Source organism: Prinia subflava, chromosome 1 (genome assembly GCF_021018805.1).
Source record: "Prinia subflava isolate CZ2003 ecotype Zambia chromosome 1, Cam_Psub_1.2, whole genome shotgun sequence".
NCBI classification, from domain to species: domain Eukaryota; kingdom Metazoa; phylum Chordata; class Aves; order Passeriformes; family Cisticolidae; genus Prinia; species Prinia subflava.
In genome coordinates, this window is record NC_086247.1 from 112,814,655 (window position 1) to 112,834,001 (window position 19,347).

Below are 19,347 nucleotides of genomic sequence, written 5' to 3' on the forward strand. Positions count from 1 at the left end.
TCTAAGTAGCCTCAAAATTGCTTCAAGTCTGTGCTTGGATCCAAAATAACATACAGCCTTACAAATTAATAAAGAATGTATTTTAAAACCTTCCAATAACATAATTAGCATACGTATCTGCCAGAAGATGATGGTGGTTTTTTATCTCAGAATACTAAGGTCATTTTCTTTGAGATCACAAATGGCTGTGTGTGTTTTTTGTGTTTGGAGTGGGGTTGAGTTATTTGTTTGCTCCTTGGGGTCACTGGTGTTGGAGAAGGACGAAAGTGGTTGTGGTACCACTGTGAAAGGACAGCCTTGTAAGATTGCTGTGGGTTCTGTGGCTGTCTGGGAAGAGGTCCTGCAAACAGACCATGCTTGCCTTTGGGCATGCGCTGCTTGCTCCCACCCCTTGGCAGAACAGCATCTGAAAGTGCTGTGATTACAAATCCTTAGCGAAGGACACAATTTGAAACTCTTTCTTTTCTGCCTTTCAGCATTTCCCACTCTAATGTTTATGCTTGAGTGTTGCCCAAGACATGATAAAGCCAACATCCCATGAGGCCAGTTTACTGGATGTATTTTCTAGTGGCACGCTGCCCTGGCATGGGAGGTTTTGTGAAAGCAGTGCTGAACGGGGGGATTACTTTGTACCTCTATAACCTCTTGCTCCTGGCTAAGCTGTTCACTGATGGTGTCTGCCCTGCTCCCCATCACTAGGTCTGTGAATGGCAAGCCCCTGAAAAGCTTAAGCAGATTCTTGACCTGGAAATGAGGGACACCGGAGAATGTCATCAGAAGATCCTGCAGCTCTGCCGTGATGTCATAAAATACAGCGTCAAAACCAGTAGGAATGGAATTTTAAGCACAGTTGCTCTGCATGCTAACTTAGACAGGATAAGGTTTACAAAGCTCTGCCACCTTTCAGGGAACTGGGAGTGTGAATTTTTGTTTTTCTCCTGACTATACAAGTGTGCAAACAGTTGTTTGACTGAATTCTAGTCACCATAGGTTTGACTAAAATACATAATAATGGCAAATTAATAAAAAAGTAATTAACATAATGCCATTTGCATTAATAGTGGATTCTGTAATTTTGAAGTCTTCAGAAAGTCACCTAGACAAATGATATAACAGTCTAGCAAAATAGGCAGGAAAAGGACTTTTTTGTTTGATTTCCTGCTGTCTGAATGATGAGATTTGGAGTCACCATCATTACCCTCATATGTTCTTAGTGATGATTATCCTCCATTTATTATTGTTCTATTTGAACAATAGTCTTGTAGGGTGTTAATTTGCTGATAGGCAGCAATTCCTGTTCCAGACACCATGAGAGGAGAGCCTGCAGTTTTTCGGAGAGAGAATGCCACAGCTCTGCAGGATTAGTTCTCTACAGCTAACCTTTCTGCAGCATGTGCAGGGTAATTCAATCTTGGTGAAAAGAGGTGAACAACATCTGTTCAGGAAACAGCACTGTGAATCAGTAGCTCAGGATTTCAGATGTTGTATGGCTTAGGCTGTATTTTGGTAAGTAAGAAAGACATTTGATATAGTTAGTTGTGCATTTCTGGGCTGCATTCCCTGCTATAGTCACTGTTGCTGCAGAGTAAAACTGTAAAATAATTTTGAAAGGGAACTTATGCCTTTGAAAACCACAAAGATTAGTGATACTGATCTGCAGGAGCAGTGTACTAATAATATGCAGATATAATTACTAACTTAGTGGGAGATGTTCTGTTTATCTTACTTTTGCAAATTGCCTTTATAATTTGCTACACTATGTCACCTTAGAAAGGACATCATATATATAAATATATGCTGTGCAAGTAGTCTTTGACTATAGACATTTATTGAAGCCCCAGATATAATATAGATGCAGGTATACTGTTTACCTGGTTTTGCATGTAAAAATGCTGTGCTATAGATTAAAATTTAGGTGGTGACTGTTGAACTGGGTTGTTTTTAAAGGCAGCAGTAGTACAGAATTTTGTCAAAATTAGTTATATCTCAGGGTTTCAAGGTGGCTAAACAAATTCTCTTAACTTCTCATTGTTTTTAAGTATGCAGTATTATTAAGTATTTTAAGTATAAGTATAAGATATTAAGTATTTTTCTTGGTGGGAGAAAAAGCACAGCTGCTTGGGATCAGCAGGTTCCTGTATTCTACTGCTTAGCAAAGTTTGGCTGAGCATTGACTGTGGCCTCTCAAAACCCCTGTTTAACACCACTATGTATACTCAATTGTCAATCCCTTTTATTTTTTGATTTATAAAACTTGTGAACAACTCACATTTATTCTGTGCACCACTTGCATTTCTCAAGATGTGTTTTGAGATTTGGAAGTGCTTATTAAATTTACTTTCAAAGGAATGTCTAACTTTAGGAAAGGACAGCAAATCCAGAGAATACTGAGAGAATGGAGTCAGTTGAGGTTTACAATGATCAACATTCAGCTGAGAGGGAGTGTGATGTATTCTCTTTTCTGGTACATCCCATCACTTGCTTTTCATCTGTATTTTCAGATCACCCGAGATTTTTCAATCAGCTGTATGCTGGAATAGATTATTACTCGTTAGTGGCTCGTTTCATTACAGAAGCACTGAACCCCAGTGTGTAAGTGTGGATCTTTGTCCTCTTGATGATGAATTAACATGCTTTATGGAATAACAGGTTTCTTGGCTTCCTTACTTCTGATTTCTGTTTTCAGTGTTACAGAAGAGGTAGGAATTGTGCAAGGCTTTGGGAGAGAAAACAGGCTGATTCTGACTGGCTGAAGATGGGGTTTAATAGGAGAGATTTTTTTTTCAATGCTCTTAAACCTAGACTTTTACCTTACTTATTACAAAAAAAATGAATTAATCAGACTTAACTTAGTTGTTCATTCCTTTGAGGCATTCTGCACAGAGTTAAATGCAAATGGTTACCTGTCTACTGTTTACTTGCAAATGTAAAGCTGAAATTTAAGCATGTGGCCTACATTAAGAGCAAACTCTGGTGTATTACTTTGAGAGTAGAAGTGTTAATGAGAGGCTGCCAGAAACTAAGCAATTGCTCTACTGGATCAGATCCATACTGTTTTTAGCTTAGAGTCCTACTTCTGGTGGTGATCAGCTGCTGATAGATTACAGAAGGGTGCAAGAAGCCTTTGTCTAGTTTTAGCAATGCTCTGTGCCATGAGTTCTGTAGTTTTAATACCAATTATCATGCTATTGTTTCTCTTCAGATACACATATGAAGTATCCCCTGTGTTTCTGTTGGTGGAAGAAGCAGTCATCAAGAAAATGATTGAGTTCATAGGCTGGGAAGAAGGGGATGGTATATTTAATCCAGGTAGGAACCGTTCAGACCTCAAGCTGAGTCATTATAAACTACCTATTACCATTAGTTCTATGAACATTGGAGTCATGTAGAATATTTCAAAATGAATGCAAAACTGTAGTGATACACAAAACTCCTTTATCTAGGCTTATCTTATGTGTTTCTATTAATAATTTGGTGATTCTGACCAGTGAATGAATGGAAACACTTCCACACTAAATATAATTATATGCAATTATTTGAAATTAATTGTTTTTAGTTGATTCCCTTCCTGACTCATTAACAATACCAACAGCCTCATTGGAAGGAGTCAACTTGGCTGACAGACAGGGAGCTGATTTATGTGCAAGATACAAACCCATGGTGTCTGAGGGCATAGATCTTTGTATCCTTACCATGAACTGTGGGAGCAAGAGTTTACATGATCTTAACTCCTTTGAATTTTTATAATTTTATTAAATGTTATGATAAGGCAGGCCAAACAGATATTTCTTAAGCTGCTTGATAAACCATGTTTTTCAAATGTTCTGTAAGGCAGTGTTTCAGCCCGCTGCACTGAAATAATGAAGCATAATGGTGGTATTTCACATATTGTTCAGATAACAAATAATTGGGATAGATGTGAAGCTTTTATATCTATTTTGGGGGTGAGAAGAGAAATTAAATGAGTACATGAGTTTAAACTCCCCCTCCCAAACTGAAACTAAGTCAGTAATTCTAGCCTACACATGAGTAGTAAAAAAATAAATAAGCTAAGAATCCCTATGTTTTTAATATATTACTGGTATGGATATTTTTTTTTCCACATCAAATTTGATGTGGTTTTTTTTGGTAGAAGCCTTACTTTTACAGAATAATTTCTGGCTTAAAACTTAGTGATCTACTGAGAGAAGATAAATTAGTTGTCTTTTCTTTTGGTTCTAGTTTTATATAGGGGTTTTTCTTACTGCTTTGTTGTTGTCCTTCCAGGTGAATAAAACCTGTCCTGAGTGAATAAAGCTTGTCCAGATGAATAAAGCTTGTTCCCACTCACTGTGTTTGGTTTTTTTTTTTTTTTTTTCTTTTTTTTTTTTCTTTTTTTTTCTTTTTTTTTTTTTTTTTTTCCAAAGACCTTTTTCCCCTGTGGTCCTCTGAGTCCTGGTTTCCCAAGAGATCTCCAAGGCTCTGAGCTTGGTGCAGGCAGCTGAGCTTGCTGTGCTTCAGTGAAGAGGGGAAGGTGCTGTGACAGGGTTTTCTCTGTTGGGAAGGACTGCTTGGGCACAGCTCTTATTCCTCAGGAAATGTCCCCAAAGGGCATCTGAACAGACTCTGTTTCCATGCCTGCTGCAGAGCCCAAGGTTCATTTTATGTATGTAGCCTTCAGGGGAGGAAATAAACTGTGATGGATGCATCACTAGGATGCCTGTGGGGGTTATTTTTCCCTTAATAGGTAAAACACTCAGATGCTGGAAAGGTACTCATACTGTGGCTAATACAATATTTGTATGTCTCTTTTTGCAGGTGGCTCTGTTTCTAATATGTATGCCATGAACCTAGCAAGGTACAGATTTTGCCCTGAGATAAAGGAGAAAGGGCTTTCAGGTCTGCCAAGACTAGTTCTGTTCGCTTCGGAAGAGGTAAAATGAAAACAAAGAAAAGCTTTTTGAACTTTATTTTTCCAGTAGCTGCAAAATCATATCATTTGCATACCTGATGAGGCACTGGTACAGTAACTCTGACATCAGTGTATAATGGGGAATATTGGAGCTAAGTGGAGAAATGTGATGGTAAATTTCCCTGCAGAAGCTTTCTTGCTTTCAGAAAACAAGCACAGATGTTCCTGCTTTGAAAACTGCTGATACAAGAATAGGCTGTACATGGGGCAAACCTGAAGCAGAATGTGTCTGCTGTATTGTGGAGGTCTACAGCATTTGATTTCCCACAACATAAAGTCTAGCAGGAACTGGAGGTAGTTTTTGGATGTCAAAGGTTTTCTTCTGCATGCTTAATTTGTACTAAACTGGGTACTTGTGGGCCTGTGAGATGGCTCTCTGCAGCTCCCATTTTGCCCTATTTCTGAATACAGATTAGTTGTGGTGCAGAGTCAAACCCACCATATGCCTGTCAGAAAAAAAATGCTGGACCTTTAGACATTTTGTCTTTAAATAATTGAAAATATGTGGCTAGTGTTTAAAGTTTTTGAATAATATCAGTCCAAAATGCCTGTGGGAAATTGAGTTACATTCATACATTTATTCTGAAGGTAGTTTTTGGAGGCTTTTTTCTCTTTCCTATCCCTTCAGTTTTAAGAGTTTATCATTAGATTAATGCAGAGTTGTTATTAATTCTGACTCTACTATATAAAGGCCCCAGTGGAAACCTGCACAGAACCTTGTTGTATTAGAAAATATTACTTACTAGGGTAATTTTAGCTCAGATATTTATGCTCCAAACAGTTTGCAGTGTAAATAGATGAGAGGCTTATTTTGAAGAAGCCTGAGGGATGGAGGCATTGTATAAGTTTTCCAAGATAATACATCTCTTTTGGAACTGAGCCCACATGTCCTAAATGAAGGTGGTTTGGTTTTTTCCCCAACAAAATATATTTTCTTGATTGTTTGGTTTTGGTTTTTTTTTCCTGAAAAGTGTGTGTGTGAAATGACATGCCAGTTCATACTTAATCCATCATGTTAAATCTTCAAAATAGTTAAGGAGGAAAAAATGAGTTTAAAGCAAGTTCCATAAATGCTTTTGAAGTGAAGCCCATGAAACTTTTATCATGAAGTAACATTTTATTTCATTGCATGGTTTAACTCCAACATATTTTCTTACTCTGAAATAAGCAAACAATTAATTTCATGTCAACCGAAATTTTGTTTGGCTGCCAGAATAAATTTATTTTTTATGTCTTTGCTTCACCGGGAAGACCAAAACCATAAAACATAGAGCTGACCAGGAAAAATAAATGGTAAATTATTCGTGAGGCCATGCTTTTGATCTCTAATACTTTGTTTGCTTCACACAACTATGTGGTCTTTAGTACTCAATAATCATTTGCTGTAAAACTGATGCTTTTGATAGCTAGATAATGTGACTATTTTCTAAGATCACTAGTGTTTATTCAGTGTTATGAGGGAGGAAATGGGCACATTAATTTATACTTATTTTAGATCCACCTGTAGTGAGTCCAAGCTACATGACCTTTTGGAAACTTTTGTTCAGACATGCTATATTGAGAATATATGTAATCAGTAGTCCACCCTTGAGACAAGTACAGAAGTGCTAGTGTCATACAATCTGAGTTTTTTATTATTGTTTTTATTTGGAGTCTTACTTAACCTTTTTCACCTTTGAATCACAGAACCGAGGAATCTTTTAGGTTGGGCAAGAGCTCTAAGATCATCAGGTTCAACCTTTGACTGATGGCACTTTGACCATGACACTAAATGTCACATCTGGTTCTTTCTTGAACAGCTCCAGGGATGGTGACTGCACCACCTCCCTGGGCAAGCTTCCAATGTGTAACCTTTCCTGAGATGAAATTCTTATTGTCCAACTTGAACCTCCCCTGGCTCAGCTTGAGGCTATGTCCTCTCGTCCTGTCAGTGGTTGCCTGGAAGAAGAGCCTGACTCCCACCTGGCCACACCCTCCTTTCAGGCAGTTGTAGAGAGCAATTAGGTTGCCCCCTCTGAGCCTCCTTTTCACTGGGCTAAACATCCCCAGCTCCCTCACCCATTCCTCATAGGACTCACTGTCCAGACCCTTCACCAGCTCTGTTGCGCTTCTCTGGATCCACTCCAGCTCTTCAGTGTCTTTCTTGCAGTGAGGGGCCAGAACTGGACACAGGATGTGAGGTGTGGCCTCACCAGTGCTGAGCACAGGACAATCCCTGCCCTGGTCCACTGGCCACACCATTTTTAATATCAGCCAGGATGCCATGGGCCTCCTTGGCCACCTGAGCACAGGCTGGCTCATGTCCAGCTGGCTGTCAAACAGCACCCCCAGGTCCTTTTCCACTGGGATACTTTACAGCAAGTCTTCCCCCAGCCTGTAGTGCTGCTACAAACAAGTAAAACAAAACTTGGAGAAGTTAACAACCTGGGTTTATGTTCATCATGAATCAGGCAAGAGCATTGGCATGGAGGAGGCATGAGGCTATAATGAGCTGAATATTGATAAGGAGTCAAAAGACAGGACTGTTCAAGGCCCTAGTGCCATTTTAGGGCTTGGCTGCAGCGCTGTGCTGAAATAAAATAATTTTTGCCTTGGTTTGCTAAGTCTCTAAGTTTCAGTTTGGCACTTGTCAGGTTGAAAGAGTTGCCCTGCTGCAGAGCAGGGGAATGCACGGACTTTGAATGACTTATGTGATCTGGGGCTATGTATTTTTTGTATTTTCTTGGACAACATAAAGATGTATGTTTAATGCATGGCCCACCCAAGGTCCTCACATATTCTGCTTGGCCTTCAGGAATAAAAAGGCTCCTTGTTCCTGCAAGTAAATGCTTAGATATTTAAAACTGTGGTGGTACACAGTGAACACTGTTTATGCTGCTCCTCTGTTATACTTTTGGTGGACTATTACAGAGTGATTCCTCTTGAGAAAGTAGCAGCAGAAGGGTAATTGTTATATCCCGCTTTCTGGAGACATGATTTGTGGCTCTGTAGGAGATAAATACGGTTCTAGTTATAGATATCAGCCCACTTTTTAATTCCCTTTTGTTATTTGAGTCTCATCTAAACTCTGTTCTGGCACAAGTATGTGTTATATTGATCTGAAAGGTAGAAATCTGATATGTTGGAGGGTAGAAGGGTAGAAGAGCATGTGTAAACAGTTGAAATGTACATGCTGATATGAGCAGTTTTTTTAGATGAAAATGAAACTAAATTCTTCCCCAATGCAACTTGATCATGAAAGTAATAAAATGAGAGAACACAGCATTAACTTATCATGTTGTCCCCTGTTGAAATTGCAACAGACAAAAATGGGTAAATAAAACGATCTCATAATAATGTAATTGCTTTATGCAATCATGTTTTTTGGAAACTTTTTAAAATCAAGGAAATACAAATTTTCTTCTGTTTTAATGACTACAGGTTGAAAGTACCTTGTCTTTGCAAATGTTGTTAGGAAATGAAAACTATGTCTAGATACAGGTAAAATAGTACAGCAGCACATCTTAAATGCACCAATGTTCCAGTTTGATCTTGTGCTTTAAAATGGCCATTTCCTACTACAAATGGCTACAGATTTAATAATCTGTCCAAACAAACTAAACCATGAAAGAGATGACAAGAGTAATCTGAACATCCAGTATTTAAAAGAATACTTTTAATCTAGATATTTCTGTCTGTCTCCTTTTGGGAAGGGGAACTATGAAAAGTGATTTAGTTGGCACTCTTGTGACTGTAGCTGCTAAATGTTCTTCGGTATATTTTTTCTTCAAATGATGCAATGCAATTTAGCATGATGGCTTCTAGTAATGAAGAGAGGGGAAGAAATTCTTACATGTTTTTAATCAATATAAATGAAAGACCTCTCTTTTCATAAAAGGAAGCGTATTCCAAGTCTATGTAGTGTTACGAGTCTTGTTGTTTTTCTATGCTACAGAAAGGACAGAATTTTCCAAGGAGTACAGAAGTACTTCTGAAGGAAAAAAAAATCTTACATCCTGTTTGTTTTTGTATTCCCTCTGTTCTTCTCTTTTCCTCTGCTTTTTGGTATAATCTCTCAGGTACTCAAGCCTCTTTTATGTTCATTCTAGTCTCTCATACCATTGTTTATAATAAAATATGTATATTACTGATGGTCTGCTTACTAGTATACTGAATTTGCAGGTCTGCTGCTTCCTCAGTTTGGAGCAATCTGATTATTCTTGATGATTCATACCTTTCATTTGAAAGTAATGGCTAGAAATCAGTGATGGAGGCAACTTGTATTTTAAGTGATTCACTAGTCAGTCAAAAACATCTCCAAACTTATGCTGAACGATATACAGCCACTTACAATCATTATTACCTTTATTGATGTAATTTGATGTAATGTAAGACTAATTATCCACCTATGTATGTTATTATTCTTGTAACAGTCTAAATGACGGAGCTCTAAAGGCCTTGTGGATGTGTCATGTTACAAATTAAGCTTTCTTAAAACTGCTCAGTAGCATCAGGTAGTGTCTTTGTATGCCTTTGTTTAAAAAGTAGGTGATGGTGGGGGAAACCTCTTAATCAAAAAGAAATAGAGTCCTCTGAGATCATCCATCTCATCAAAATAAGCGTGACAGGCTTTAATACCCTTAATATATTCATTCCCACACATTAAAATGTTGTACATTTTTCATAATTATGTTCTGCAGTAACTGCATTTGTGTGAACTCTCAGGAAGAAAATGGAATTAATTAACCACCTGGCTTCACCTCCTGTATGAAAACTAACAATTCTAGACATCTTCATGTTCCCTGGAGTAGGCATTATTTTAACCCTTCAGTAATAATGTGTACAAGAGACAGTTTTATTTTGTGAGAAGGGCAGTGACAATCCAAGGGTTGGATGGTCTGGTTCTGAGAAGAGCTGTCTAGTCCTAAGGGATGTGGTGTGCTCTCAAAAGTGACTCCATTGCTGTAAGTGGGTAGTTTTGACGTCTAAATATCTTTGGGTTAAGAAGGTTACTGTACCTTGAATTCCCAGGCTAATCTTGAAGACAAATTAAGCAGAGATCAGTGTACTCTTGTTCTGGAATAAGACAAAGTGTTCTTGTGCTGGAATAACAGTAGCTGCAGTAGAGCAGGTCCTTTTAAAGGTGAATGTTGGAAATATGGTTTCATAAAACATTAATACTTGTTGAAAAGAAAAAAGTTTGTGGAAAGTATATAGTTATTTGTAAGCTTGAATAGCATTCTCAACTTAGTCATTCTACCACATTCCGATTAAATGAACAACCATTTCTCAAATCCTCTTTTACAGTCACTTCACAGGCTTCATAGACTGATGTCCTCTATTCAGCCAGTGCAAAGTGATATGTGGGCTGCATGTGTCTGTGTGCTCATTCATTGATGAGACCTAGTTAAAATTCTTTGTTAAAATAGTAACTTAATTTTCTGAAAAATGCAGGCTGGTCCACACTGGAACCATTTGCCAAATCCACAGTAAAGTCTGAAGATGTACTCTGTCCTGTCTAAAGTCTGCCAGCCTTTGTAGTAGTTTCTAAGGTTCACATTCATGTGAACTATCTTCACACCTCCATGATTTCCAGATCCTGTTGCAGACACATTGAGAGCCTTGCAAATCCCCATTTTACCATATCTGAAGTTTTGGTAGGTCTTGGGACTTGAGTTCCTTGATCCTGCGAGCATGCGTTGCTGAATTAAGCCATGGGTCAGTTTAGCAGAGTATCCTGTCCCTGGAGTATCTTGTCTCTGGCAGTGGCCACCAGCTGAGGATTAGAGAAAGCACACAGAATTGTTACAAGCATAAGGTAGAGGCTTCAAATATACATCCTAACTAAGGCTCCAGTTTCCAAGGAGTGGACTCTTGGACTTTTAGACCTAATTCATTGCTTCCAGGCTGTTCAGTTAAAGAGCCTTTTAGACCCTTTTCCTCACGCATTTCCTAACTCTCACAATCATTGATACTTTTGACTCAGTTCTATTAAAACAGTTGAAACAATTAATAATTTTTCCCTGATGACACTTCTAAGCTTCTGTTTTTCATTCTAATGCAGAACCAGCTCTAAAGAAAATTGTATGAAACAGAGCTTCTAATTTTTTTCTTAAGCTGTCATTTTAAACATGGTGCACAACCTTTTTTGTCTTATTTTCCACAGTTTTCTGTGTGTGTTAAGTACAAGATAGGCTTTGTAATATGGACCTTATCAGTTTGCTTATTTTGTTAGAATATGCAGTTGACATGGCTTTTAGGTGCTGTTGTACTTTTCACTGTTCCCTAGGCTGAGGAATTTGTTTCTCTTGTTTAATTGCGTGTGTACTTTTTTTTTTTTTGGTGCCTCCCTCACTTACAGTGCCATTACTCCATGAAGAAGGCAGCCTCCTTTCTGGGTATTGGTACAGAGAACGTGTACTTCATCAAAACAGATGAAAGGTAAGAAAGCAAAAACCATGACTGTGATCTCTGAGCCTTTTTAAAATGCAGTAGTGCTGTACATAACTAACCTATTTGAATGTAACTGAAAAAGTTTTAAATCTGTGTCCCTTAGAGGTAAGATGATACCTGAGGAACTGGAGAAACAAGTCCAGCGGGCCAGGAAAGAGGTGAGAGGGGGAGAGAGAAGTGTATGCAGACTGTGTGCTTGTGTCTGAGTGAAAGGAAGGAAAACTAAGGGTGACCAAAATCTTAAAAATAGGGCAGTTAATGTAACAATGTCTTTCTTACAGGTGCAATCTGTTTGCCACAAACCTGTGGAACAAGCCGAGGCTTATGGGTTCTACACTCTTAGAAGGAAGGAAAATTCCACAGGGTGTTTACTGCTAATGAAAGTCCTGAGAACAATGCTGCTCTGAAGTATTTAGCACATTTCTTATAGGATTTCTTTTGCCCTTGATCCTTTTTAAATGGATGCAGTATGTTTTCCTAAAATGGTTTTTCAGTTAATTACAGCAGCTATTGCTCTGCTGTCTCTGCAGAGAGCAAGAACTGTAACATGTGGCTTAGCCTCTAAAACTATCTTACAAGCTTCAAATGCTGAATTCCATCCTTTCTGTTATTCTAGTGAGAGTGCAGAGATGTGCCTCTTTTCCCCTAGGGACTTTGCCAAGTAGAAAGTTGAAGGCAAGAATTTGTAAAGGCACTGATGTGTGTATTTGGACAACATTAGCATACAATCCCACAATCTGTAAGACAGCCCTTACCCTATAGCCAACATAATTTATTTTAGAGAACTCAAGGGACTCAATGTGACTTCTAAGAGGATCTTCTTTTGGCTGGGTTAGCTCACCCCATTTCTCACTTCTAGTTTGTGCATCAGAGCAGTCAGATTCAGAGCTCAGCCCTTAGCCTGTGATGAGTGAATACAAAGCAACAAGTGCAATGTCCAGGGCATGGACAATACCTTCCACGGAATCCTTTCTTGGGAAATCTATCTTTGTGGCTGATAGAAAAGCCAAGGCACTCCTTTCCTGTCCTGAACTGGTATGGCCACACCAGCTTTTAGTAAGTTCTGATTTGGATACGTGGCCAAACAACCATCTCTTATTTGAGTTTTGTGCTGGATAGCATAGCTATTGATACATGGGGGCTCTAATGATCTAGCAAACTCTCTTGCTTGCCTCTTTCTGCACTGTGCATTTTCTGAGGAAGACAGCATGTACATTAGTCATTTGAGCAAGCTGAGGGGAAAAAAGGGACTGAAATAAAAAAAAGCAAGAGGAAGCACGCTTGCAGGAGAATCAACTCTTTGCTTTTGCAAAAGCAGTATCCTTGTTTGTTCTTGTAACAATATATGTAATGGTAATTTGAAAGGAATCATTGGCATTTATGATTTTTTTAAAAAGGTCAACCTCAATATGGTACTTCCCAGTTTAAAAACAAATGTTCTGTATTAAAATGCTTTGCTTACAGGAAAATACGATTTCACTTGCATTTTAAAGGAAGTCAAATGGAAGGCTTTAATTTCATCAGAGTTTCAGTGTGTCTGTCTTGACAAAGTGCTACTTTACAACTTTTATAGAAGGACACTTCAGTGAATTACAGTAAATAGTCAAATGACTCTAGACAACAGAGGATGTATTAGCTAGTGATTGTAGCACAAAAGGATCACTGAATATGAATGGCAAGAGTCTTCACTTTTTATAGAATTTAGGCAGGAAGATTAGTTTAATTATATTGTCAAGAGTAATAAAAATTGAATTCCCTTCTTTGTGGGAAAAGTATAATGGTAACAATTGGAATTTGTAGAGATCTGAGACTTGTCCTTGTATTCAGTTGTGCTATGAATTGGTTCCTTGAGAACATTTGACTTTGATGTAGCTGTGCGAGAAAATTGCTGGGAACACTAACAGAAAATAGATGCATTGGATACATCTTTGCCTTACTTGCAAGTGTTCTGTACTCAAGCTTCAGGCTGATTTGTAAGTTTGATTAACTATTGTGGTAGCTTGTACTCAGAACAAATGACGAAGTGAATTAAAGGCTGGTAAGTCTTTGTAAATGTATGGGATGAATTTAAGTTCATTCCAGTGTTACTTTTCAGTGCTTTAGCCATTTGTAAAGAGAAATCTAAAATACAAATAAATCATAATTACATACCTTTCTAGCAGTCCTCTACACTGTAAAGAAGTATAAACTGTCAGAGTGTAAATGTGAATCAAGCCTGGCTGTCTCTGTAGATGCTTAAAGTAGCAACACAGTAAAAAAAAAAACCCAAACCAAAAAAACAAGCAAGCAAACAAACAAACGAAACAACAAGCCCCCCCAGATATCAGATTTCAGCTGGGTGAAGATACATGGAAGACTTGTGTGGAGTTTGATTTTGCAGCTGATGTCTGATTTCACTAAAACCCCATTGAGTTACCTCCTCAGACACGCATCATCTGAGAGATCTAATTCACTGCAAATGAACTTCAGCGATCCCAGCTTGTAATAACAACTGTAGTGCCTCTCCAGTAAGTGTGCTGTCATTCTGTAGGCCAGATGCTGAACCATGCAGAGCGGTTCCTTCAGTGAGCATTTACCAGCAAGTGAGACTGCACAGCCATTGCTAGGGCCCATACCCTCCATTTCTTGGGGCTGTTACAGACTCCAAGAATTCTTTTCATTGTTGTAATTTCTGGTCCAAAGTAGACCGAACACATAGATGTGCAAGGGTAGGTGAGCTGGTCTGCTATGAGCTGAAGGGAAGCAAAGATGCATGTGGCTGTCTGAGACCACAGCCTGACAGAAGTTTTCCTTATCCCACCTGACTGACCTTAACACTGTCTGAGATTTCCAGCACTCTCTCTCCTAACATTCAGTTACCATCTGCAGCCCTTCTTCTTTCCTGCTCAGGAGTTGTAGCAAGGGAATGGCACTGAGCTGTAGGTCAGGCGTGGGATCAGACAGCGGTGACCATCCCTGTCATGGTGTGCACCAAGGCTGAAGGCAAATCAAGTTCCCTAGCTGAGGTTTCCTCTTCCCCAAGCAGAGAGCAGGGTGTTGTAGAGACAGTGCAGGTGGAAACCCTAAAGGGATGAGCCCTTTCCTTGCATGGGTAGTCTGCTGGCTGAGCTAATAGCTTTATTTTATCACTCAAAATGACAGCAAATATGGTAGTGAAATGTGGAAGACTGAGAAATGAAAATCAGTGTATAAAGAGAGATGTCAAATATCTGGTATGTTTTGATTCTGACAAAACTAGCATCTGTCAAAACAGTCTGAAGCTTCAGAAGTCTGCCCTGGGATGGTGTTAACTAGAAATGGAAAATGCCTTTTTTTTAATGAAAAAAAAAAAAAAAGAGATTCAGCAGTATTCAACACAGTACCTTCTGCTGGGAAACTAAAATGTAGATTGTCTCATCCTTGTCCTACATTCTGAGATATTTTTATACTTTAGCTCTACAAGTATACAAGGAAGAGATGAGCAGTGCAAATGATAATTTTGTTTGTTTGTTTTGAATCCCGTTGCAGGGGTCAGCACCATTTCTTGTCTGTGCTACAGCAGGCACAACCGTACTGGGAGCATTTGATCCTCTGGATGAAATTGCTGATATCTGCGAAAATCATGGCCTCTGGCTTCATGTTGATGTGAGTTTGTGTACTGTGTGGTTTTGTTCAGCCCTGCTTTTTTATAATTGCTATTTTACTTTGTCTGTTGACATTTCTTTTTAGAAGAAGCTGGGCTCTAATAACATTTATTTTTCCTTGCATAGGGACCAGGAATACATTCTGATTTGTCTCTTTTACATATGCTGCAAAGCAGAAAATAACTTGATTCTGACAAGCAGCCAAAGCCATTTTGTTATTGTCAGGTTATATTTCAAAATTATTTTATAATCAATTTCTTCTTCTTGCTACCTCCTAAAAATGCTTCAAGAGTGATTACATACAAACATAAGCTTTGATTCTCCCCATGTTCTGTTGGGGAATGGACACATTGGAATTGTGGTGTGAGGTTTATACAGGTTAAAATAAAGGTATGTTTCTGGCTCAGCCAGTCATAAATTTTTCTGTTTCATATTTACAAATTTGAATTTCCTGTATATGTCCTTACATTTTCTTAAACTGTTCAGATTTTTTAAAAATTTCTTTGTAATTTTAGGTTTGGATCATAAAATCCAATCATGAATCTTTTTGGAATAATCACTGTGCCTTTTTTTATGACTTGAAAGAGTAGCTGTGAATGTATTTTTTTTTAAGATAGACCACTTCATATTTTCTAAAATTGCATTCTCTTTATAATTGCAATGCCACAAATCCAGAATGGCTAGATTAAAAGTCATGGAACAATAAGAGAATCTGGAGCAGTATTTTTGAAGATTTCCAGACCTCCTCTAAATTTCTGAAGTGTTTATTTAATGTTGAGTACCTAAAGAAAGATCACATAGCCAGTGATGCACGTTTCAAACAAATGTGTCACAGACATTAATAAATAAAGTCACTGTACATGTGAGCCAAAACAGTTTTCTTATAATCTTGGAGACAAAAATACAGAATTTAGGCCTAATATTTAAAATGTCTGCCAAGCCTCCTTGCTGCTGTGTGCTGCTGAGAAGCACTCATCAGATTTTCAGAAGTGCAGCAGTCTTGTTACACAACTCTCTCGGTTGTGTGTATAGGTGGAGGAAAGAGAAATGTAGTTGGAATCTGTGTTGGACCTTAGGTGAGTCAAACAGACATGGCTGGAGCCATCTCCAGTGGCTGTAGGAGAACAGTGAGTAGTGTCCCTGTAGCTGAACTAAAATATGGGGGGATAAGCCTGTTCTAAACCTTAGAGAGTTGTTAGTGTTTGGAAAAGAACTAACATTATTCTTCCAATTTTGCCTCATGTTAAACTAAGGTAAAAATGTATAGGAATATTTTTAAGTTACTTTCTGTTTTGAAATGGCTGCAGTTGTCAGATGTTAATTGTTTCCCAGTAGAAGGACAAATGTCTGGTAATGAATTGGGTTTACAGTCTGGAAGACCAACTGTTCTCTTCATATGTGATTCATGTTGTGAGTCTCTCAGTGGTTCTCAGAAGTTCTATCAGTATTTTCGCTCTCTTTCACACTCTGAAGGGTTGAGTGGATGGCTGTTTCTCTATTTTTTTGTTAAAAGTTTCTACCTGTATTTATAAGAGAATAGGATATGGGGAAAGACTGAAAGCTTTCCACAGAAGTGGCTTTGCACAGAAGTGACATCAGGCACACAAGTATGTACAAGTGTGCTATGGTAAAATGAGCAGACTGTGATTCTTAGTGTGACATTTTTTCTCACACAGCACCACTAGAAATAGATTTACTGAAATTGTGAGCAGGTACAGTGAGACTGGATCTCTGCCATTTAGAAAGACTAAGAAGCACAGAGAAGAGTTGGTTTCTTTTTCTCTTTTTCTTTTTCTTTTTCTTTTCCTTTTCCTTTTCCTTTTCCTTTTCCTTTTCCTTTTCCTTTTCCTTTTCCTTTTCCTTTTCCTTTTCCTTTTCCTTTTCCTTTTCCTTTTCCTTTTCCTTTTCCTTTTCCTTTTCCTTTTCCTTTTCCTTTTCCTTTTCCTTTTCCTTTTCCTTTTCCTTTTCCTTTTCCTTTTCCTTTTCCTTTTCCTTTTTCTTTTTCTCAAGCATACCTGCTATCACTATAGGATGGAATGTAATATTTTTGAAATATCTGAGAATCTACAGTCTGCTGAAAGGCCTGGCTTCTTGTTGAACGGTTTACACATTATGCAGTCTTAGAAGTGTGTACTCCTGTTTAGACCTCCTGTAACTTTCAAGGGGAAAAGGTACAGTACAATTAAAACAAAGAGTAAAACCCAGGTAAACTTCTGTCTAATTTAGGACCTTTCATGTATTATTGATCGGTATCAGGATTATCTACTGTAAGTGCTCTCACAAGCTGTTGCTAAGAATATCTTATATGAATGTCAGTGGTGTTGTTTCCAGATTTACACTGATTTATCTCATTTCAGAATATTTTCTGATCCCAAAAATTGATGTGTTTGCCTTAGGGAGACTCTTTTCATTTAATATTAAATGATAAAGCTTGTGATTCTTAGGAAGGTCAAAAGGGAGAATGTCAACAGAAATTCAGTAAGCTTCAAAAAGATAAATTTCAATAAAGTCAGAAATGGTAGATAAGCTCTGACATGAAGACAAGCCAGAGAGGAAAAGCAAGTTAAGGAAAATGTTTTAAGAAGATAATACCAGTAGGTCCAAACTACCCTAGCAGTCAAGCTGTTCAGTCAAGCCTAAGAGCAGAGGCTATAGCAAGCTTCTTTTGTTCACATTACAGCATTCCAGTTACTTATTGTATTTTAACCTCCATCTCTGATGCCTTTGTTAATAGCTTTTTTTGTATCATCAGTATGCCCTCTAGCATTCGTGTATGTCATGTATTGTCTTCACGTAGCTTTAAATGCCATGTATGAGTATTTCTTCCCTGATGGTCTGACTTTGCCTATTTTTTTCTCCTATTATTAGGCCAGTAGAGAAAACCAGGCTTGACCTATTAGCCCATGCATAGGTAATTAGCTTAATCAAGCAGTGCACACTGTGATCCCCATCATTCAGTTGTGATTTGTTGCATATGAAACAGTAATTTTCTCATACCTGGTTACCAATTACATTGTGTGGGACACAGGTTGGTAACAGTTGTGTTTTGACCTATCCTGTGTTGCTCTCAGCTGAATTTGTCTTAAAATGTGTCATTGCAGTTTGATCAATCTGCCCTCCTTCTGTAGTCTTGTGGATGAGGAGAAGCAGTCAACTTTACTCTGTCTTTGCAATATCTCATCAAAAAGCCAGAGAAAAGTGCCAAGCTGCAGCTCTGGTAGTGAGTGAAAACCTGGCTGGAAAATCATTTCCACAGAGCCACCATACCAGTGGTTCCCTGAAATGGGGAAAAAATTTGAACAGGATTCCTCCAAGGTCTGTCTTAGAGTAGAAATTATCTGGTATTTTCCTTAAATAACTTGGATGAAAAGGAATATGCTGACAAATTTGAAAATGACATAAGACTTCTGAAAAAGGCAGTGGGAGGACAAGATTAGAAATCAAAGGGATTTTGACAATTTGGAGGAAAAAAATGGAAAAACTAGGCTGCAGTTCAATGAAGATAGAATTCTAAGCTGCAGTGATCAAGTACACAAACACAGCCTGGGAATTGTTGGCTAGATAGCAGGTCTTTACTGTAAAGCCCAGATATTTTTCTAGTTCACAAATCTGTGATATTTTCAAATAGCGTTAAATACCTTTCAGAATTGAATAAAGGAGATACATAAAATGATTCTTTCTTTCTGCTTCACTCGGCATCTGCTTTATCTAAATTTGTCCAAATAAAAAGATGCAGTTCAAGAAGGCTGTACAGGAGAAAGATTAGAAAATGGGAAAGCAATGTAGATAAACAATCATATCTAGAAATTATGACCAATGAGGAAAGATGGAAAACACTGATTTTATTTAAACTAGAAAAGACAAATAAACAGAACATAATAGTCTACAGAAGCTTTAAAAGATGCTGCTAAAAGAAAAGGACTAATCTGTTCCCCAGATCACTGGAGGTGTGAAAAATGGTAACATTTTTTAGGACTGACACTTGAAATTAAAAAGGTGTTATTCCTGTTACACAAAAATTAAGTGGTACAGTTGTGCAGCTTCCATCATTAGAAAGGCCTTTAAAACCAGAAAAAGCCAGTGATTTTCAGTCTTCTTAAATGCCTTCTCATTCATGGTGGTTGTGGTGGTGGTTTTGTGTTTTTTTTTTTTTTTTTTTTTTTTTTTTTTTTTTTTTTTTTTTTTGTTTTTTTTTGTTTTTTTTTTTTTTTTTTTGTTTTTTTTTTTTTTTTTTTTTTTTTTTTTTGGTTATTTTGTTTTGGGGTTTGTTTGTTTGTTTCCCCCCCAGCCTTGGATCCTTAAGCACTTGCTCTTTGAATTGGGTAAAGGAACATCATAAAT

At 37.9% G+C, this 19,347-nt stretch overlaps 1 protein-coding gene across 1 annotated transcript in view; it reads left to right on the plus strand.

Annotated features, from left to right (window-relative positions):
• GADL1 (glutamate decarboxylase like 1) overlaps positions 1–19,347 on the plus strand; it is a 92,043-nt gene that overhangs the window by 12,316 nt on the left and 60,380 nt on the right. Inside the window, exons 3-9 of the mRNA XM_063408698.1 lie at positions 700–826; positions 2,502–2,592; positions 3,203–3,309; positions 4,798–4,913; positions 11,292–11,371; positions 11,487–11,541; positions 14,891–15,007. Of these exons, the coding sequence (XP_063264768.1) occupies positions 700–826; positions 2,502–2,592; positions 3,203–3,309; positions 4,798–4,913; positions 11,292–11,371; positions 11,487–11,541; positions 14,891–15,007 (693 nt within the window). The remainder of the gene's footprint in view (positions 1–699; positions 827–2,501; positions 2,593–3,202; positions 3,310–4,797; positions 4,914–11,291; positions 11,372–11,486; positions 11,542–14,890; positions 15,008–19,347) is intronic.